This window comes from Ptychodera flava (assembly GCF_041260155.1).
Source record: "Ptychodera flava strain L36383 chromosome 3 unlocalized genomic scaffold, AS_Pfla_20210202 Scaffold_26__1_contigs__length_13983176_pilon, whole genome shotgun sequence".
In the NCBI taxonomy this organism is placed as follows: domain Eukaryota; kingdom Metazoa; phylum Hemichordata; class Enteropneusta; family Ptychoderidae; genus Ptychodera; species Ptychodera flava.
This window is the reverse complement of record NW_027248280.1, coordinates 4,269,725-4,293,421: the sequence shown is the minus strand read 5'-3', so window position 1 is coordinate 4,293,421 and position 23,697 is coordinate 4,269,725. Positions and strand designations below refer to the sequence as shown.

Sequence of the window (23,697 nt, the reverse complement as noted above, 5' to 3'; positions counted from 1 at the left end):
TATATGATATCGCACCTAAGACTTCTGAGAAATTTGAAAAATATGAAGTTTCAATTATCCCAAATTAGTTTCAATCGTGTTACTTTCAAAAACACCACCCGAGAGCGATTTCTTACCTAAGGCTACACTATTTATCACCTGCTACCCTACATGTAGGGAAAGATACATGTCCTTCTATCGCAAACGCACTGCATTACGGAAACTACTACTATTTGAACTGACAATTTTCGTGGAACTAAAAATTACAAGTATATCTGAAAGCAAACAGGTCCCAAGCAGTTCTAAACATTAAGATAATTGGGCAATTTGTGCTAGGTAGTTACAAATGTACGGACTGAATCAGCCTTAAATCATGAAGCATAGTAATTGAGCAAAAGAGTCATCAAGATTTGAAAGGTAAAAGAATGGCGAAAAAAAGCTACTCTACATATCGACCTACAAAAGTCACAACTTCAGCGACCCTTTGCATTTCTGATTTTAATTACCAGGTCGTTTGACTACATAGTCTGATATACATGGGACTTTAGCATACAAGCCCTTAACACTTTATGACATTTCTCCACACGTACGATTTCATTATTGTCTTTTTCTCACAGAAATTTGCAGAAGTGCTACTCTTCGATTATACTTTAAATCTTCAGAAAATATAAGCACGTAACTCTCCGTTTGTAACTAAGTGTAAATACCAGAGGAACGTAAAATTGTTTATTTATATGTGCTTCGATGTTATTGCTCAGTGTATACATTAGATTGAATGGAAAACATCCGGGACATTTACGGATGGAGTGAGCCTCTTCGTCGACCACGCTTACCAGACCATGGAGGTTACATTGGGTCGCTCAAACATTCAGCTTTTCTCGGGCGTACGCAGCATGCATGCAGTACTGGTGTTCACTCTACAATGCAGGCGTACGCGCCAGTCGCCAAAATTTATTGCTTCAAATTCAATCTCGCGATCATATCAACACTAACCTGACAGTTTGCTGAAGTTTATTCTTTCATTTTACTCTGTTTTGATATTTCTATGCCCACAGTCCCTGGGCAAAGTCCACATGGAGGTACAAACGAGACGAAAACAATTCAGCCATTAGGCAATAGGTCACAGTCAGAGACACTAGGTACTGTCGTCGGCTAGCGGCTCCACGACCGTTGCAACTAGTGGGCATTTGAAATGCCCATTATGAAAAATGTGCTCTTTTGCAGCAAAGAACGCCCGGTATATCGAAAAACAGGATTGGTCGTCAAGTTCTGCATGCAAAGTTGACGATCAAAATGTAACTTCAGCAAACGGCATCAGTAATATGGAATCCCGAAACTGCAACACTTCCTTCTCGGTTGAGCCATATAATAATATGTATGACGTGTCACTGTGTTTCTTTTCCACATGCGGATGCTCACACTTACAGAGGTGAACAGGCAAATTAATGGTAATGACCATTTATTCTTTCTCGCGGCGGTTTTATTTATCGTGTCTCAAACAAGGATGGAATATGTGCATGGTCACCCATTCATTGAATATCTTTCAATATGTCAAACAATATAGTTTTTCGTATCAAACAAAATAATATTCATTAAAAATGGCCGACTTTGTCCCTTTAATCTACCGCTTAAGGTAGCGGTAAAGGCTATTTTTGCACCAATTCTTTTCTCAGAGTTAATGTCAAGTTTCAAGTGTTAGAATCAAGATATTTAGTTCAAATTTTCAGGATAACTCCCTTAGTTAATACTTTCTCCAAAGAATATAAAAACTGTATATTTGTAGCCATGATTTTGAAATATGACACCAGTCAATATTAAAATTTAATTTTTCATATTTTTTTTACATATTTGAATTTAATAATAATTGGATAGTATTAATATTACCAAATTAGTTATAAATATGTTGACACTATTAATTGTAAGATTTGTACGGCAGGATTTGTAAATAAAATTTGTTTTTATGATTTTACATGGGTTTACATATCAAAAAATTATTAAAAATTCTTTCAAATTTCAAAATGTGATTTTTCAAAAAGTACTTCAAATACAGGAAAATTGTGCCGTACAAATCTTATCTGTAACCTTGTTAATAGGCTGTAAAAATTTCATGTCCATAACTCATTTCAAAGTTGGATAAAATTGGTATACAATTATGTAGGAAAACTGTTATTCTGTCAAAAATGTTGAAAACAAGCCATATTTGCACCCCTCTTTTGAAGTCACAGAGCAGTCTTTTTGGTTAATCTCACTTTTGACACCTCTTTGACACTCAAAGAATCTAAAAATGCATTTACAATAGCAGTCACGCATTCTGAATGCAAGCGCTGCCTTGTCAAACTTTCCTGAAAAACAGTAAAAAATGACTTTCCCTTTTCAAACATTTTTTAAAAGCTAGGGGACCTCTACCATAGTTAATACACTAAGGACTCCCCAACTTCCTCTTATTGGTCAGTTTTTCAGAAGTTTCAACAGGCTATAACTCTGCAATGCCTTTGACCCCAAATGTCTAGTTTTTTTTATTCCACAGAGAATGTTGACTACTTTTATATTTTAATAGTTTTATTGAAGTTTATAACTGACGCTCTAGCCTTTACCGCTACCTTAAGCTTAAGGGATTCATTATGAAACTCATATACAGTTTGAACTGCTTATATTTGTGAAAATGTAAAATTTTAAATTGAGCCTAAAAAGTGGTCGTCAGATTTGAAAACGAATGAGAATCCGAATATCTATCTTCTAGGCGTATTCTGCCTTTATATACATGTACAAGTACAAACACCAAACACAACTCGAATACGTTACGTTTTCCACTCATGTCTATTTTGTACAAACCTATGCATCTATTTTCGTTCTGTGCATCCATTGCTAGCTGTCAAGGTATCCATCTGCTTTGCCTTTGACTCCGTCAATTCAATCTTTCTTTTTTTCATTATTATTAACAAATTGCATGGATCCTTCATCAATTAATAAATTAGGCCATATAAAAATGTGTATGTTGACGGTAACACGTCACCGAAAATCAGGGTAGACAGGTCGCAGGAATGTTTTACTGTTCTTTTTCTTGGCTGAAATCCATAAAATATTTTAAAATATTAAAACATTTAGAAAATGCGAATAGAATGCCTAGGGCCGGCCGAGTTACCGTAAACACACACATGTATCTTTTTTATTTGTTGGCCTTATCCTATTTATGTTTTCTTCGATTTCTTACAAAAAATTCCGTGTGCTGGCGTGCCCCCTTCTCATAATCATGCAAAACTGAGTGAACAGGTATAAATTACTGTAAATACTGCACAACACAAATGCAGTATTCAATAAAGTTACATGGTCCGCGTTCATAAAGATTTCGCTCAATCAACAATTATCTTGAGGCAATGGTTGTTAGTGTCAACGACAACTACCCTATGAATGACGTCATCGGTCAACGTAATGCCGCTGGGCCATCTTAAGTCAGCATTTTCATCATCAATACATGCAATCTTATTACACTGCATATCTATTTTGTATACTGCGCATTCACCAGTCGATCCAGCGGCCACACACATGTATCTATCGTGACTAAGGGCAATGCCCCGCGGAAAGTTCAGATGTGCGGATCGTATCAGGACTCTACCCTGGTCGTCGCACGCATATACGCAGTGCTGTAACTCGTCGGCCACGTAGAGTGTACCCGTGTTGCTGATGGCGATGAAGGAAGGTCCAAGAAGAGTTAGCTGTTGAAACCTTTCCTCGCCCAGCGTTCTGATATGAGATCCATCTTGCTTGTAAACTTCAACTTTTCCGCTGTCTCTACTACATACATACACATTCCTATTTATCGGATGTATAGCGATCCCCGTCGGGTCTTCAAGTTCTTTGCGTCCGAAGGATCTGATAAACCGGCCGTCTTCTTCACTGACCACCACTTGATTATTCCCAGAGTCGGTCATGAAATACGTATTGTCGTCTGATATCGCTACGTCCTGAGGTTTGAACGGATTCTTGAAATTAGGAAAAGTCAGTTCACTCTTGTAATTGAAGGATTTGTCGAAAATCTGTACACGATTATTGCCGCTGTCGGTTACGGCCAGGTTGCCGACGGTGTCTTTCGTAATGCCCCGTGGGTGCGAAAATTCGCCCGCTCCTCTGCCGTGTTGACCAACTGTTCTGACCAGTCCTGTGCGCGCAGACAATTCCAACGGTGACCCGGGTATGGCTTGGTCATCTATCGTCACAGTGACGGAATATTCACCTTCCATGTCTGCACGAATAGTCGCTGTATGGGTGCCGTCATAGTTGTTTGTCAAATCCAGCTTGGCAGTTTTGCCATCGGGGTTTCGTACAGTAGCTGCTGGCCTCTGCTCAGGGACCACGTCGATTCCTCTTACGTCTCGAGTGCGAATTACGATGGACACGGCGTCTCCTTTCCACAGTTGCCTTGGCACTTCATCCACTGTACATTTCGGTACATGTAGTTCGCCTTTTATCCATCCGAGACACGTTTCCATGGTTTTTGTCCTCGACACAAACTCGTACGTATATGATTCTTCGTCATATTGATCTTTCATATTGCATAATTCATTAGCTCGACTGATAACGTCCGGTCGTGTAGACAGCAACTGGGCGCGTGCCTGACTACCATACTGCATCAACATTTCTAGGCGATTACGAGTATTGTGAACATTCTTAGACTTTGAGTTCAAGTCTTCGTCAATTTCGTGTAAGTGTTCGATCATGACATCACATCCCTCTTGTAACTTATCCACCAATCTTTGTTGTTTTGTTCTTATATCTGCAATGAGTTCCTCAGCATTCCTGTTTATCCTTTCTTGCTCCTGACAACATCGCCACTGAATGTCATCACACGATTTCTTGACTGTTTCCGAACGCACGTTGATAACGTCTTCTTTCGCTTTCAGTTCAGCGACGATGTCTGTCAGCTGACAAAGATATTCCTGGAACGCGACGTCAAGGTTCCTGTGCAAATGCTCGGGGACACGATGGTCGACTACAGTACATGCTAAGCAAACCGGCACATTACATGTGTCGCAATAAAATTGCAAAACACAGCCCGGATGTGTGGAACAACATGGCGGACGATTTGCTTCAAATCTGGCGGACTTTGCACCGGTGTATTCGTTCATCGATATCACTTTGTGCCAACTGGTCGCTTTGATTTTTCTATGTGCTCGTTCACAGCCCCCGCATAGAAACTGGCAACAGTCAAGGCACTTGTGACTCACTTCTTCTCCTTCACAGATCTCGCACACTCCTTCCTTCTCTCTAGAAGCCATCTGCCTCATCTCAGTCACCAAATTAACCAGCGATCTCATTAAGATGTCGTCTTTCAGTCCACTCACCCCGTCGGCCGAGAGATCAAAGGTCGTTCTACAGGTAGGGCAATTGGAATCGCCTCGTTTCTCAATCCATCTACACAGACACTCCTCACAAAATGAGTGGAAACACGGCAGAACTTTCGGCTTCGTATATCTTTCTGAGCAAATCGGACAAGCAATGAGACCATCGTCGATGTTGTCGGGAGATCGTTTTGGATCCAACGAGCCAGCCATCGTCACTTCGTGCTGTACCTACACCTATACGGAAAACGAATATGTCAGTGCAACTGCGTGCTGAAAGTATCCTTAGCTTTGTCATAATCATTAGTATGGTACTAACAAAATTCTATTGAGAGTCAACGAGATAAGGCTGCATTCACAAACACCTCTGGGGGGATTCCCAAGAAAGTTCTCAGATTTTTCGAATATCCCCCTAACAAACTCGCAATGTCTTCAAGTCCCCTTCTGACTTGCTATAATTTTGAAGTCCCCACCCAAAAATGGATGGCAAAATGTGGCCGATATAGTGCTTCGTCTAAAAATATCAAATAATACATGGAGTCTATTGGGCAAACTACTGACATTTGTCCGATAAAAACAAGCTATATCTCTACATTAATATGTGTAATTTGCTTGAAGTGGCAGGTAAAAAGTGCATGTATGTACAAAAAAATTGATTTTTGGGTTTAATCAATATGTTGATTCACTTTACATTGTAGTCTACAAGAAAACTATATGAATGTGTATTTTCCAATATAAAACTAGCAATATCTGTTCATCTATAGATGTTTGATTAATGATATAAATGTAATTGGTTAGCATGGGGTGTTTACATATGCATGTGTGTACAAGAAATTTGATTTTGAGATTTCACCGACATTATGAAAATTGTTTATGTAATACAAAACTCCGTAAATCTGTGTGTTTATGTAGGCTTTGTTATTGATATTAGTGTACTTGATCAGCCTAAAGAGTTTACAAGTTCATGTATGTGCAAGAAATTTGATTTCGGAATTTCACTGAAAGTGTTGATTCACTATACATTGTATGCCGTGACTGTGGAAACTACGAATAACACATAGGTTATATCTCCCAAATTGTTATTCTAAGGTTGTCTGACCAGTAGTTTCCAGTTGTTATGAAGACACTATGCACTATTCTAAATAGTTTGTATTCTGTCAAAGTCCTCAAAAATAGAAATGTACGTATGGTGATATGAATGTTTGACACTGACCTAGACCCAATGTACTGTCAACGGGAGAATGTTATCAAATAAGTTATCTCCCAAATTGTTATTGAAAGGTTAAGTTGAAACTTTTGAGTACAGTTTTGCACAACAGAGAGTTAAGTAGAAATCACGAAAACCTAATATTCCCCACACCTTGCTTACAATTACCAGGCCATTTCCCTAGACACACAAACTCAGCATAACAATACCATGTGAAATAATCACAAATATATGTAGACCAAATTCCAGGGATGAGCACCACAGACATGTTGTAAATTTTTTTCAAGTCCCCCCTGATATCTCCCGCGCCCCCTCCAGAGGTGTTTGTGAATGCAGCCTAAAGTGGATCAATGATCCGCTGCGCCATTAGACCATACCTTTCTTACCAGGCGATATTTAAATCGGTTTTTACCGTCCGTCTTACTATTTAAAAACACGACCTTTAATTTAAGCCTTCCATGACGATGCAGGTCGTCAAGAGGGGTCATTGAACTTTTGCAGTTTGGTTGCATTGTGACCTTAATTCTCAGCCTAGGTGTAGGCGGTCCCGATATCGTTTGATGATTTGAACCTTTGCATGCCAAACATAGTCTGGCAGAGACCCTGCGATTCGCGTTCTCCCTGTTGGACGCGCGCCCTTCAAAGACGCGACGAAAATCCCAGCTGTGTCTGGCAGCGCGTGCTCACAGGTGCACAGCGTAGTCTTCGAATGCAGGCCCATCGTGGGCGCGCACAAAACAAGGCACAGCGACTGTGGAGAGTCTGCCAAACACTGCGCGAGGGAAGTTGAAATGAACGAAAAAATAGGGCATAGATGCGCATGCGCTGTTTCGGTACAATTGTGTTTAACAACTTTTTGTACTTCTGTATTTTTTATGTGTTGTTATTTTCACCTAATAATAGTATGATTAAAACTCCACTAGCCGTGAGTTATTATTGCCCTATTTGACTGTATACCTTCGTCTGCTCTTCTCCGAACACCATGATGCACTAATTTCAGATTGTCAGTACAGCATGCGTCAACAACGCAGTTTTCGAGAGGACTACAAATCAAACATTTATGTGCAAATACAGTTGTAATTTTTATGTCACTCATTGTGATGTATAAGCTTGGCATATACTATGTGTATGGAAATATTTTAGGGATAAAAAGTTGAAAAAAACTTGTTTTTATACCACAAAAACAACAAGAAATTATCGAAAAGTTAAAGATAATGTCTTCATTATGACAAAATACAACAGCGGCCAGTTTTTGATCAACGGAAAGGCAGTCTCTACTTACTAGATAGGGCGAGTTATGGGGTGATTTTTAGAGTTACACGAAAAGGACGTCTTGTCTATTTCGGGTACTGAAAAATGCGTGTAGCCAATGAGCGATATGCAATGAAAATGAGTCCACGAACCGACTAAAATTGGTCATAAAATGAGGTGGAGGTAATTTGAAAGCAGAAATTCCGGCTTGTCTAAAGCTATCATTACGACATGGTTAAGACAGCGCGATAACAGATGTATAGCATGTTTGTTTATAGCTAAATTGGATATTCGCGATTTATAGATATTCGCCATTGAGAATTTGATTTGTATATATTTGCATATCAAAAACACATGAACACACTACGCATAAACGAATAACTGTATTTATGTTGTCATAACGTGAAACATTCATCGGCATTGCTATGATGTGGACGTGAGTTCACGTTTGTGTTATTCACGTTGATATGGTTGAGGCAAACTGTTTCAGTTGGCTTAAATTTACATCAATATCTTCACAGTCAATAATAAAATATCCGGCGAGTTGAATATCATATTTTAAATATAGCATCTAAGATATCAAGTGGTGGGTCAAGCTTCAAATGCCTTTTCATGCAGATTTGGTGCAGACTTATTTCGTCGGTTTTGAACTTCAGGAAAGAGACGTTAGCGGCGCTATTCTGAAAGCAGCAAAATTTTAAATTGATGCTGGAAACTGTTCGCCTTCATTTCTAAATTTTCTACGGCTTATCCCCTCCCACGAAAGTTCACGACGGTCACAGTTTTTATCTGTTTAACAAAACGTTGGGCAAACTTTGCTGTCGGTGCACTGCTTGATCAGCCAAAACCAGTCACGTGATTTGAAAGGCCAGCACTCACTGAGTGAGCCCTCTCTCAAGGCTGCAAAGATTAAAGTTCACGTCAGTACGACGACCGGGGCAGCACACCTCATGACAATGTCGCAACGCTTGCTTGTGGCTTGAGCGATAGAGTTTCGGCGTTAAACGATCGACAATATGGACGAAGATGGCCGGTTTTTTATCGGCGCCAGGCGGCGTTTTCAAGAAAGTGGAAGCGACTCGGACAGCGACAGTCAGGAGTCGTCCTTCGTCTCGTTCCGGTTCAGGGCGCCGCGGCGGTCGACCATCTTTCAGGACCAGAGATTGACCCTAACATGGGATGGCATCACGGTGCGAACTATCCCGAAGAGGAGCCGTCTTCCATGGAAACGAAATGACACATATGACGAGCTAGGGAAAGAAATTGTCTGCAGAGGTCAGTAGGTTTAGCCCGACCCAGTTTACAAAACGCAGCGCTCTTTTAAAACCAAATGACCTAAATGTAAATGTTGTAAAAATCTACGGCGTTCACGGTTTCAATGGTTAACTACTTCATATATACCCACAAATGAAAACGATGTAATGATATCCGACCGTTGTGTTAAAGATGACTTCACAAAAACTATTATCCTTCCGTTTAGCTGGAAACTGTTTGTGTTCTCCCTGTTGTTTTTTATTTAAAAAACAAGATAGAAATCTCTTGATCCGAGTTACCTCTCGATCAATGAATAAACTTTATCAGGTGATGGATAACGCTCTCTTGACGTGTTTACAACGCAGGTATATATCTGATAGGGTCGTCCTAAAGGGCACCATCAGCAGACCTTGAGATACGCACCGGACAGACAGACTGGCAGACAGACAGACAAACTGACTTGTAAAAAGACTAACAACACGTTAAAACAGCCTTGATAATTAAAGGAGTGATTTCTATAATCGTCATGGTAAAGTTGTTCTCGAAAACTCATCGAGTTTGCTCATTTGTGGCGTGGGTATCGCTTTATCGCGTACCTATCAAGATTATTGCAAATATTTGACCGTTTTGTTATAAATCATGTCTGAATTTGTAACCTCTGTTCACTCATCTCGCCTTTTGTCCTATTCAACTGCAGTATACGATGCACTTTGCTCTGTCAGTGAACTCTGATCATTGTTATTCAAATGCATTTTCTTTCACAGTGAGCGGCTTTGCGAAACCAGGTGCATTGTTGGCAATACTGGGACCCAGGTAACCAGTGAACATATCGCATTTTATCAAAATCAAGATATTTAATTAAAAAGTTAATTTATCTACATATTAATGATAGAATGCTTTCGCACTTTTGTTGAGGTGTTGTTTTGAGATTGCCGATCTCGAATACTTATGTTCGCCATTGAAAATCACACACAACACAAAGACGTTCTTTCCAGTAGCCATCGTGTTGCGTCCATGTAGATCCACATGGCGTCTGGGGATTATTTCACAACAGATATTGCAGTGTAAGCGACAGAACGCCACCAACGGCAAATGTCATTACGGTGATCAATTTCTTGACGTGCTTATCATCCCTGGCCGTAAGTCAACAACAAGTTGACCGTCATTTTAGGAAGTATGTTATTCTGATCCCTTAACCCTTTGAGTGCTGTAATTTTTCCCACCAAAATTTTAGTGCAACATTTTACCAATTATTATGAATTTTTCTGTAACTGTTTTGATAATTTTGGACCAAATGGACATCGAGTTTTGTTGGCTACAGTTTTTTTATCAAAAGTTTGGCAAAATCTGAAAACAAAATTACTGGAGTATATTTTATAAAGGCGACAAAAATTGACTTTGGCGCTCAAAGGATTAATGTTAACTGAAATTTGAGACTTTGATATTTGATGAAAACACCATAATTTCATGTAGTGTTGCCCTCATCAGATTATCGTTGATAGAAGGTTGTAACTGGTGCACAGTTTTTCATAGCGTTTTCCCTCGCATTCTGGCTACTTACACCAAATGTTTCAAATAATCTGTGACTGACAGCGGTAGCGGTAAATCCACTCTACTGGATGCAATCACATTCCGTACAAAGAATGGACTTGAAGTTGACGGCAATATCTTGACCAATGGAGAACCCGCAGACGACTCCATCACCAGCGCTATGGCGTACGTCCAACAGGAAGACCTGTTTCTGTCGACGCTCACTGTCAGAGAGCACTTGCAATTTCAGGTATACGAGTTTAAATGTATTTTGACTTATACTCTCTTCATTTGTACGTCCGTCTGTGTGTTCGGTCTTCTTTCTCTGTCTGGGTCCGGTCTCTATTCATGCCTTTCTTCGCGCTATCATTTATTGTTTGAGTGCTATCATTGATTACAAATCGAGGCTCGACATCCCGTCATTGCCAAAATCTGCTTCTTCAATTTTAGATATTCGCCAATTATCTCCTCTCTTTTGTCTGTCTCTGTCTCCCCCTCCCCCTGTCCCTCAGGCAATGTTAAGAATGGATCGGGAAATAACCGGAAAGGAGAGACTTGAACGGGTGGAAGAAGTCATAGGAGAGGTAAGAAACCAATATGTAGTGGTTATTCCTTATATACCAGGCAGCAAAACTTCAAAATTTGCGCTAGAAACCCCCAATTTATCTAATTCCTTCACTTGTTTGTTTCAATCTTGATTCTCATTTCGGATGGATGGACGGATGTCGCTGAAAACTCTGCCTTGCCCTTCGCCACGTTTGGCGGCAAAACTAAAACTATGCACCTGTTGTCGATACAGGGATGTTACGTACATAGATTTAAACAGAGACAAAGGTTTAGCGAAAATAATCATTGTGTAAAACTCTTAATAGTCTATGAAAGTGAAACCTATCCAGACGCTAGCGTGTTCATCTTCCATATATTACATAGGTACCCCAGACAGTGACTTTAAGAAATTTAAGTTCTCTAGCTACATAGCATTGACTTTCATCAAGACAGACCATGTTAAGTGTTGTGCTCCCTTTTCACTCGATACCTCTCTCCGCCGTCTTGTGATTTGTTTTTATTCATATGCGGAATATTTTCGTGTGAAACTTATTCTAATTGACACAACTTTTATATAAACGTCGCTTTGAATGGTCAAATCTGCATGTGTATCGTCAAAACACTCTACAACTGTACAATTTTGTCCTTTCCCATTCAGCTTGGCCTTACGGATTGCGCCAGCACTAGGATCGGTGAAGCAGGCACTGCGAACGGGATATCGGGTGGCGAGAGAAAAAGACTATCTTTGGCAGCAGAGGTCAGTCTTTACAATCCTTTATCAGTATCATTGATCATTCATGAACACTATGACCTCGTGATCATATGTCCGGCAGTAACAACAATCCGCCATTTTGATCATTGAATGTATGGTTCAAGGAGGGACGTTTACCCCTACCCCCACCGCCACCCTTGAAACATATTACCCTTGTCTACTTATTCAATTTATGAGGTCAGCAGACGCGAATCGAGGAAGAAATTTTGGATTGCGCAGTCAACATGAGCAATCGGTATGAAATCCCTGCTATTTAAAGTATCTGTTTTCATCGTTACATTCATTACAAAAAGACTAACTTCGTCTGCAAATGTTTGTCTTCTTGACTTGTTTTCTCTCATATACAATGTGTGCGGCGGAGCAGCGAGTGCGTAGGGTTTTTAACCGACTTACGTCGTAGAGGGCAGTGGACAATTAACCAATTGTGTGAACACATAGTGTTCGGTGGCGACTTAGCCCTGGGACTTAAGCTCCACTTACATTACAGTGAATAATATCGGCAGTAAGATCATGAAACTATAAAGCCGTGGGAAAATCCTGTTCCTAGGAAGTTGAAATCATGATGACGTCGTCGTCGATTCGGGGAAGGGGTTTAAGATCGAAGGCAATGGTTTCGTTTGCCAAACGCACGATATAATTATCCCCAGTCTGTAGACCTGTCGGTTGAATACAACATCACTGATGTTACCCGGATACACTTATTCATGAATACTCCATCAAAACACACTTACTCCATTATTTAAAACGAAATATAAAAGTAAGTTATCGTAAGCCTAAACAAAAAACTAAGGTATAGGTGAACACAAAACAATTGAGCAACCATCAATATGCGCATTGCTTTAGCTTCTGGCAAATAGTATATAAATGAAAACAAAATTGTATAAATGTTTATAATTTTACATCGGTAGATCTTACAGACCCGCCCATATTGATCTGTGATGAGCCTACAACAGGACTCGATAAATTCATGGCGGAAGTTGTCGCCAGCAAATTGAGTGATTTATCGACCAGCGGACATACTATTATATGCACAATTCACCAGCCATCGTCAGAAATATTTCAACATCTAGATAAGTAAGTACAATGTATATACTGTAACTAACACTTTTATTGCATCGCTTCCATTTGTTATTTTTCCAATCTGTGATGTCTGTCTGTGATGTCTGTGATGTATGTGATGTATGTATGTATGTATGTATGTATGTATGTATGTATGTATGTTCTGTATGTGTGTACGTACTGTATATTTTTGTAGATCTATGCTTCAATGCGTGTATCTACATGTGCATTTGTTAATTGCCCTTATATTAGTGTACTTTTTACCTCTTATCATTCGATGTTTATCACTGAACAGTATACTGATGTTGTGTGAAGGGCGCTGTGCTTACATGGGTCCAAGAGACGAATTGGTAGAATACTTCAGTGGCATCGGTTACAACTGTCCAGAAACCTATAATCCTGCTGATTATTTCATAGAAAAATTATCAATCGGTCCTGATACTCCAGATACAGACACCCAACAGGTTAGGATTTGGCATTAGACAAGTATGCAAAGTACATTAGATCATATGATTTGTGTCGTGCAATTACGAGTATCGAAGCGAGGCCGCACACAAACCTTTCACAGTGCTACAAACTATTGGCTGCAGACAGAACCAGATTAAAAAACAGTTCATTAGCCAGTCTGACACACAAATAAAAGGAGAACAGAGAGAGAGAGTCGTCACTTATCCGACATTTAAAGGTGGTGAACGCAATGAGTGCTGCCTCTTTAACTGTATTTCAGGACCAAAATTAGGTTTCCGAATTTACACCTATCGTTAGTACACATTATGATGTTGTGAGTCCATTTGTTATTCCGAAAAATGTATTCGACAGTGAAATTGGTTTGAGTATTTTGAAAGTTAACAAGTAGCCAAATAACGTTTTTGATTTTTTTTATAACAAATGCTGAATTTGATTATTTTACGTCTAAAGAAATTTCTTCCTTTCACACGCTACACGTTCTCATTATTTTAATTTCAGACAATATGCAATTGTTTTGATCAATCTAAGTACTACAACAAAGTTCAGGAAGTTCTTCACGACCAAATGTTTAAAGGAAGAATACGGAGAAAGTCTATCATGGTAAGAGTGTTAATATATTATTCATGTCATTGTATGAATGGCTTGGTGTAGGAAGGATAATTATCAACAGATACATAGGGAGAAGAATTAAAATATCGCCATCGAATATTATTTCACAGAATATAAAGAGAGTAGCAACACACTGTCAGATATACGAAGATAAAGTGCAAGATTTCTAATTGTAGTTGCAAATGCAAAATTGCAGCGTGTAGAAAGGAAGGATAAAACATTTGTCAAGAATATATATATATATATATATATATATATATATATATATATATATATATATATATATATATATATATATATATATATATATATATAAGTTTCATGCATCCTGCAATCATCAGACAGAAGAACTTCTGTCTGACGATTGCAGGATGCATGAAACCTAAGTAACAGATATCATTACTTTGTACTTGAAGTAATTTATATATATATATATATATATATATATATATATATATATATATATATATATATATATATATATATATATATATATATATATATATAATATATATATATATATATATATATATATATATATATATATATATATATATATATATATATTAAACGATAATACATATTTAAATGAAGAACGCGTCTCAAAATCGAGAGTTTAGATTCTTTTGGAAAAAAACACTTTATTGCATGTGAAGTAAGCGAACTATTACATCAAATTAATTCTCTGAAAAGCTTTATTACCTCAACTTTTATGTTTATCTCCTTTGCAAGATTATACCTTGTCTTGAATGCATTTTTGACAAATGTTTCCAAAAACAATTGGACATGATAAATAAAATCCAAAATTTTTGGATGCTCCATTTTGTAACTACAATGAAAACTCTTACAATTTATCTTCGTATATCTGTGATGTTACTCTCTTTACATTCTGTGAAAATGAGATTCGATTGCAATATTTTAATTCTTGTCCCTATGTATCTGTTGATAATGTTTCATCTTATTCCAGCATTTCGACGTATGAACATTTTAAAAATCTATGTTCTAGAGAATCTACATCGATTCCTTACAAACTGAACAGAACATAGTGTCTCTCATCTTCCAAAAGACTTGTTATATGCAAAAGCTTGCAACAGTCAAGAAAAAAAGGAGCAATTTTGACCTTTTGCTATTAGAGAGAGAACATTACATGTAGTTGTGTTTGAAACGACAATATGATCTCTTCAGTTTGCGGTAACTCTGAGGAGAAATTCAAACTTGTGATTTTAACTAAAATATGACGGTAAAACTTTGTTTCGCCCAAAAAATCAAAGTGAATCCAAACGGACAAGGAGCAGGCGGTATTAACCCTTGGGACTCCAAAAAAGCTGACCCCGAGGCACGTTCTCTGGTAGTTTAAAAATATACAACAGTCTAATTGTACATTGGTAAGCACATACATGTATGTTATGATGTAATACATTAATACACGTGTAGCGTTAACTTGATGCTTTTGCATACCAGGATGAAACTTCTGAATTTCAATTCTCATTTGCCTTTCTTTCCAGAAAAAGTTGAAAAGCGTTTCAGAATCAACGTAAGTCATAATATCATACTCCAACTCATGAATACCAGGAGCTATGCTTTCGAGAAATCGTTTTTATGCGTGTTTAACGACCATGTTTCAACAAGAACTGGCGCAATTCGAACTGTAATACACGTGATCTATTTTACAGTCTACCCAAGAAAATGTCCCGCGCAGTTCTCAAGAGTACATGGATACAATCTTTAAGATGTACGTGTACGGTCTTTCACGCTCCTTACCTTTTAATTAACTGTAACTCAATTTCAAAAATGTGTTCTGCAACTGTCCTAAATGTTTCTCTACTTGGAAAACCCATACTTATCCAAGCGTGTCATTTCAACAGATATAAGAACAGCTGGCTTACACAGTTTGTAGCCCTTCTGTGGAGATGTGCAGTACGTACTATCAGAGACGGGGACTTGCTGAAAGTTCGGCTCTACTCGGCTTTGGTAAGACTGTAATCTTATGGGAATTCCAATTTTTGACAGTATTTCTGAAACTCTGGTCAGTTTAGTATCGCTTGCCAATTATAACTGCTGAGCCTGCGATCTGATGACGAATACAAATACTATATTTTGCAGTGTACATAGGAAATAGTTACGCCGAATTCACGATGGCGAATTAAAAACAAGATCGATACAATACCATACATGATAGCTAAATATTGCAAAGAAGTGTATATAAACTATGTTATATCATACCAATATATAGGGGGTGCAAATATTGCGGTCTGATTGGTCGATATGTGAAAATAACCGTGGCATATTCTCAAGATAGCGCGGTTGCAACAGGCACGAGCTCTCAGCAAGAGAAAATTCCCTTTTGACGTTTTATAACAGAACTTCAATTTAAGCATATTATATGATAGCAGTAAACCACCTTAGCAACTGAAATACCACTCAATTTTGACCAGTTCACTTAATATATGCACTTGCTATCGCTCGTGCTGATATGTCATGAACTGGTCAAAATCTCGTGATATACCGTTGCTGGGTGTGGTTTATTTCTTGAGTATGACATTGAAAATATTCACGCGTTTAAAAAGATTGAACCATGAATAGCGTTTTATCGTTTGATCTCATATTTTCCAATTTTTAGGTCATGTCTCTCGTTATTGGTTTGGCCTACTTTCAAATACCATACTCGCAGAGTGGCGTACAGAGTATCCAAGGAATGTTAGCAATTATGATATACCTGGTTGGCATGTACTCTTTCTGGCAAACAATACGGGTAATTGTACTCATCAGTGCCGTCATGTTGTTTCGATATACTTGAGTTGGATCACATAATTTAGTCAATCAGTGGTTCAAAAAGGGTGGCTTGAGCACTAATAAGGGCAATAAACCCCTTTGTACAGATAATAAGAAATTCATTATGGAGGCAGTATATTTTCTCAAAATTGTCAGATATCAAAAATGTAGTGTCAGATATCAAAAATGTAGTGTCAGATATCAAAAATGTAGTGTCAGATATCAAAAATGTAGTGTCAGATATCAAAAATGTAGGAGTGAAAGTATTTGTTACGTTATTTAAAGGGATATAAGTATTGTTGTGGTGATATAAACATGCCCCATGGTCACTGATCTGCATATTATGAAAGTTCTACTTCGACAAAACAAAACTTTGCAATTTTTTCAAAGATTGTTATTTCACTTGAATTGTATCGTCTATAGGACAAACTTAATACTTTCTGGTATCATTTGAATTTTCTTAAGTGACCTTTGTTGTTATCGAGAGCAAGCTTACTGTGTTCATTTTGGCCGAACACTTGACAATGTGGCAGTATGTTCACTCATTTGACAGGGTATTGTCCCAATAAAGTTTTCTTTTTCATGACAAGAAATATAGCAGGGGGAGAGGGGCTCTTGCCCTTTGAATCCCTGGTAATTATTTGAAAAATGTTTGAACATCAAGAACCCCAATCCTTTTCTTTGTCTGATTTTTTTCACTGTAGAGTATACAACCAGAAGCAGTCCTATTCTTTCGTGAACACTCTAGTGGGATGTACAGAACTGACACATACTTCTTGGCGAAGAGTCTCATGGAGGTATGTATTCCTATGGAATGTTGCCGTGAGTGTGTGGGGGTTCAAATCCCGTTTGGGTTATAGTAAAAAATTTATATTCCTATGGAATGTTTCGTCGTGAGCATCTTTGTTAGTATTATGTAAAATAATTTGGTTTCAGTGGTTTTTCTGCCCACAATTTCATATTTTAGAGTAAATTCTAGTTGCTTTAAAGGGCAAAGTTCTAATAAATACATATAAAGAAATATTTTCAGGACACCATACAATTGACGGATTTAAGATATTTCTATACAATCAAACGTGCAGACTAATCAGTATTACGCTCTCTTTATTTTCCTGAAATCATGTGACAATTTAGTAAACAAATAACACAAAACAAATCTATATGGAATTATACAGACTTACGTTTCATAATTGTAGATTCCGATTTGCTTAATCGTTGCAATTCTCGGAGGATCCATCTCTTATTGGATGACAGGTAAGGATTAAATAAAGTCCAATACTGCTCAATTAATGAACATAACAATTAACATAGAAGTGTAGAGACAGAGAAAAGGGATAAATGTTAATATTTAAACTGTTAATTTCTCTCATTATGTCAATTTGTTATCACCCTGTTCTCCTCTCTCTTCCTCCCTCCCAATGTCGCCCCTTCTGCCTCACGCCCGAGAGGTATGCAATTGATCCAGAGTCAGTCCGGTTTTTTACATCTCTTCTTTTGAGACGTGGGATTCCTATTGTCTCTGTGCTAAATACTGCTTAGCCTTTGGGAGGCCACACAATAAACACTACGAAACCATTGTTTTGCTATTTTGACCAGAGCACTCGTCACAATACATAAAATATATCATTCAAATAACCGTAATAATGATCTTATATGGCATCTTGCTTTATACATTTGGGGTGTGTGTACTATAAGGTACTATTACGATTGCAGTAACCAGCCAGCAATCATGGCATTACCACCGATTTTTTATCTCATGCTCTAAAAGATTTTCTTAGAAAAGTAGGAAGTATATTATTAATATTCACTCAGATGTCGTTTTGATTTATCTTAAGGTTTAAATCCCGAGATTGAAAGATTTTTCATATACCTGTTTTTGCTATTCATTACCGGACTTGCCGCATCTGCACTCGGTAAGTCAGTACCATGAATTATTTTGTCATTTAAAAGTAAAGAGCTATTCATATGGAAACAAAAATCCATATCTATGCTCATTGTAAGCGCTCTTCAATTATCACCAAATTGTTTTTTCAATCCTTTATCCACGGTTCCAGTTTATGTGTAATACATTGTGCAAAGTTTTCACGATTCTAAACGAATAGGATTTTCAAAAAATGAGTTACACAAAACGGGCAGCTTTTGTTGAAATCTTGTAAAAGTTGAAAATCTTCTGACCACCGTTGCTATGAAAAACTATTTGCTCGTCACTTTAAATACATTTTATACTTTTAACTGTTCCATGCCAGCACATCCTTATTATTCTTCACCGCCACTTTTAAATTGCAGGTTTTACCGTGTCCACGGCGTGTACTACAGATGGTGTAGCTTTGGCCGTCGCTACCTTCATAATAATGCCAGTTGATATATTCACAGGGTTCTACATCAATGTTGAGTATGTATAACACTGAATATTGACAAAAGGCCATCACTGTAGCTTTGGCGTGGTTTAAGGCTTGTCTTGTCCGCTGCTGTAAACTCAAATAATAAACTGTTAAAACGTGAGCCTTCTCACGTCCTGTCTTATCTGGTATTCGCACTGATATTAACTTATACATGTATGGATATACACTAAATACATAAGGTTACCATGGTATTTAGTAAGACAAAGTATACAATGCTCTATTGGCTGGCCACACACGTTTGTTTAAATGTTGTTTTTTTCTGATGTATACTTTAATGGACAGATATCGAATTAAAAATAGATTGTCATGTTCATGTTCACTAAGAGGTAAACATTCGAAGTTAGCAAAGGGATATTGGAAATTAACTCTATAAAATTATATGGCAACGATATGTTGTGATGATAACTTGAACCTTACCTTCATAGGACAATCCCTGTATACCTGCGTTGGTTTGAGTACATATCATACACAAGGTACGGTTACGAGGCACTGTCTATCAACCAATGGTTCGAGTACGGAGACCTTGGTAAGACCATAGCTGCTTTCTTCAAAATGAGGGACTATGTGCCCGAGGGCAAGTGACCATCTGCCCGACGCAAGGAAGGCAATTTGTCTCCTGCCTCGAGGGTACATAGTCCCTTGTTTTGGTTATAAGGTTTTTATTACATGCTTTACATAATTTTCACTCCAAATGTTTGGTTTTATGGGCAAATGACAATCATATGCTTTATTTCCATGTTACAAGAAAATCCGTTGAAAAATAGTACGATTTTGATCGTCGAATGACGCATTGATATATATTTAAATCACTGTTATGCGGTTTATCGATTTTTCGTGCATAATGTTCTAAAAAGGGATTTTCTATGTAAAACATGTATTTTGAACATTTGTAAATCCCAGAGTTGTCAAGTTGAAAATAGTTCCGGTTCACATTCATTCAAATGATGACTATACGTCCCGCGGTGTCATCAACGAGTTACCATAGATCCTATGGAGCGCATGAGGTTCAATATATGAGGCATGTAATAAAATTTCTTGAAAACGAACAATATCATAACCCTGCTGACATATTTTCCTCCTTAATACTACAGTATGGTGACAGATACGAAACTTGAGGTTTTATGAGCATTGACGTAAAATGAAGTTAGCAGGACATTCTGGAAATGTTTCAGTTTAAGTTCTTTGTATTGAAAAGATGGCAACCATTGCCGAATGTTACATCGCCTTGCAGGCAACAATAGCAATCCAATTTCAAGTTGGTTAAACATGACCATTTTATTAGAAAAGTAGCTTTTCAATAGAGCCAAAATGTGATGAGTGTATTCATCGAGTATTTCGAATGGGAATCTCATAGGGCACAGTGGAAATAGATGGGCTGCATACTAGGTAATGCATAAAATGTGATTTATTAGAACTTTTATTTTTAATCCCAGTAATATGTGGAGGTTTCACTTTTAAATTTCACCATTCCTATTCATCTCTATTGCAGCGTGTGACGTGGATTTAAATAAAACCGAGAATATTTGCCTGCCGGATGGTGATTCTGTTTAGAAGTGTACAGTTTTTATCCAGTGAGTATCTTTATATATATATATATATATATATATATATATATATATATATATATATATATATATATATATATATATATATATATATATATATATATGTATATATATATATATATATATATAATATATATATATATATATATAATATGCAGTTTAATTGTCTATCTCTTTTTCTGTATGTATGTATGTATGTATGTATGTATGTATGTATGTATGTATGTATGTATGTATGTGTGTGTGTTGTATGTTTGTACTTCCGGGATGGATGGATGGATGAATTGATGGATGTGCTTGCAGACCTAAGTATGTGTGCGTTTAAAACTTCTTCCTTTCATCAAGCCATTTGAGCTGACATGATACAACTGTACATGGAGTTGCTCACATCATTGTATCTTGTTTCAGAAACATTTTCCCCGGAATGTGACAATGCTACTCATACTTGCCGTCGGGTTTCAGCTGATAGCGTACTTGCTGTTGCTTGGTAGAACGTATCTGAAACTAGGTCATCGCAAAAATATGTGAAAGTCTGACACTTCTCCTGGCGATGCAATGGAAGTTGGTATAAATCATAATACCTTGATCACTAAGAGTTGAATATTTACTGTGAGGAGTTGCCGTCTTCTGGATAGCTAGAGAAGATTCGAAGAAAAAATATTGTCATTAATGTTTCTACTTCAAACAACATGGTATCTTAACAATCGACTCCAAAGCTAGATGAACAACTTCTCAAGATATTCAGCATGTCTCAGTTGCCATCTCGATATTCTTATATTACGAAAACGACAACGCAAATTTGCAAGCGAATTCATCGACTCTGTGATGGAACAAGAACACATTTGATTACAAGCTATCCCTAGAGATTACAAGCTACCCCTAGGGATTACAAGCTACCCCTAGGGACGCTTTCCTTCGCCTGTGTGCGATGTAAAATGTATTGAATACTGCAAATATTTTCTTTTTGAATATATAAATGTGCAATGATACTGGCAATATGCTACGCAGACACTGAGTAAATAATTTTCATCACGATTTACTTTGAAAACGTACGTTACTTTCTTGACCAGTCTCAATTGGAATCATTAAATATAATGTTTACATCCTACCTAGATAAAAAAATACAGACCACTCGAGTTCGTCAACATTTGGAGACTTTCACTGTGTTATATTCGCAATAAATTCATGTTCGTCTGGGATGAAATCACAGCAACCGTCATAACTTGTGTCAAGGATCCATGGCCTAACGCATAATATGCAAGGCACCAGCGAGCCGCCGTGTCATACAAGCACGTGCTTACTCCTTCCCTGACCTGTGATCAAGAAGACTATCTCGGCAAAATGTTAATCAAACAAATCAAGTGCTATGAATAGTGACCTATCACTTTGAATCAAAATCTGATTTCCAATATTACTCTACACGAGCTTATTGGCTCACCCCTATTGTGATTCCGCTGCTGAAACCAGTAAGATCCTAGTCGATTTAGTTATCTACCTGAATAAATTTCGTTGTAAAAATATTTCTCTTGAATAAATAGATTTATTGCATCATCGGCTCATGTTGACCTTTTTGAAAGGCCTGTTTTTCATCAATGTAATACTGGTGATGTCTTCAACTTTACGTAGATGTATGAACTCATCTTTTTCTGAGACAATTACGTCATAGACAGCTTTAACGTCGACCCAACAGTGTATTTTGCTTTGATAATTGGACTGTAGTGGGAGTGTAATAATTACACCGGTGAATTCAATTCAAATAAAACAAATCATCACTGTTGAGCGATGAATGGTGTTGCATTAAGTTAAATTTCAAGACTGGAAACAAGTGTAAATCAATATTCGTAACTGAAATCGTGTGCGGCAAGTGTCAGGAAACAATGAAAAGCCGATAGTAAGTGTTTGAAACTTTTTGTACAGAACGCAAGATGCACAATGACAATTTTGAAATGGATGCTGTTGATAATAGGATATTTACATTTAATTTTTGTATCAAACTAATTTAGACACTACCCTTACTGCATTCAAAATGTTCAGTCCTATTACGACGAATGTATGACTGTGTAGTCTAACATGAGCTCTCACATTTCTGTTGTTCAGAATTTTACTCATTTTTTATGCTTTAATTAGTTTGTTTTTTTTTTTTTTTGTCCCACAAAGATATCTTCCAAAATAGTCCTATCTCAAATGTTCACGTGCACAAACAATACGCCTTTGAGTATTTGATGCTGATATTTTGTTTGCGAACACAAGTCGAGCTATAATAAAGTTCTGATTATTGTTGTCTGTGATGACGAGAAGGGAGGGTCGCTGCTGTACTCGGAACCATAGTCAAATTTGACTGTGATCCTGCACAGGTTTTCTTTTCGTTGTTTCAGTATCTGTTTTTTCCTTCTTTAGGGCTGGTTATGTTGACATTTGAAGAAATTAAGAGTTTTGTAAATCGAGTTCTTTTACTTTTTGTTTTCTTTCGACTAAAATCCCTGACCTTGCTTGGCCTTTGATATGGCATGTAACCTTCACTCTGTCATAGTTATTCATTGAAAGATGTGAAAGTATATGCTGTAAGACCACATTTAAAACCAAAGTCATTTATTACAAAGTCTCGCCGAAGGTTCCTCGAGCTGCAGGACCTATAAGTGGTTACTGAGATTGAGATAACTAGCTTGCAATGGAAGACAAATTCTGATGAAAGCAAAAATTGTAAAGTCTTTTCAATTTAATAATGAGACACAAGGTCTGCAGTTGAATATATAATTACGTCTCAGTAAATATCGGCTCATATTTAGGCATGCAGTAGTGATTGATTCTATTACACGTCTTTTTTTTCTGTCGATCAAATATATTCGTACGGCTCCTCCTCTCATGAAAGTCTCCTTTATGCTTGTTTTCCTCTATAAATAAAGTGTGTACCCACAACTTACTATTATGCAAACGAGTATCATATAAA

At 37.5% G+C, this 23,697-nt stretch overlaps 3 protein-coding genes across 3 annotated transcripts in view; 2 read left to right on the top strand and 1 right to left on the bottom strand.

The window, feature by feature from the left end:
- LOC139125739 (tripartite motif-containing protein 2-like) overlaps nt 1-5,528 on the bottom strand; it is a 61,045-nt gene extending 55,517 nt beyond the window's left edge. The window contains exon 1 of the mRNA XM_070691837.1: nt 3,593-5,528. Coding sequence (XP_070547938.1) covers nt 3,593-5,528 — 1,936 coding nt within the window. The remainder of the gene's footprint in view (nt 1-3,592) is intronic.
- Nucleotides 5,529-8,678: 3,150 nt separating this feature from the next.
- Nucleotides 8,679-23,697, top strand: part of LOC139125738 (protein white-like) — a 36,420-nt gene continuing 21,401 nt past the window's right edge. Inside the window, exons 1-5 of the mRNA XM_070691836.1 lie at nt 8,679-9,048; nt 9,792-9,840; nt 10,621-10,807; nt 11,070-11,141; nt 11,762-11,860. Coding sequence (XP_070547937.1) covers nt 8,790-9,048; nt 9,792-9,840; nt 10,621-10,807; nt 11,070-11,141; nt 11,762-11,860 — 666 coding nt within the window. The 5' untranslated portion in view covers nt 8,679-8,789. The remainder of the gene's footprint in view (nt 9,049-9,791; nt 9,841-10,620; nt 10,808-11,069; nt 11,142-11,761; nt 11,861-23,697) is intronic.
- On the top strand, nt 12,795-22,298 carry LOC139126064 (protein white-like). The gene is made up of 13 exons (XM_070692123.1): nt 12,795-12,949; nt 13,230-13,398; nt 13,901-14,002; nt 15,517-15,545; nt 15,877-15,982; nt 16,632-16,763; nt 17,488-17,580; nt 17,980-18,037; nt 18,619-18,696; nt 19,070-19,175; nt 19,611-19,711; nt 20,675-20,756; nt 21,159-22,298. Exons 1-12 carry the CDS (start codon nt 12,843-12,845, stop codon nt 20,734-20,736), a joined length of 1,143 nt encoding a protein of 380 aa, XP_070548224.1. The 5' UTR covers nt 12,795-12,842; the 3' UTR covers nt 20,737-20,756; nt 21,159-22,298.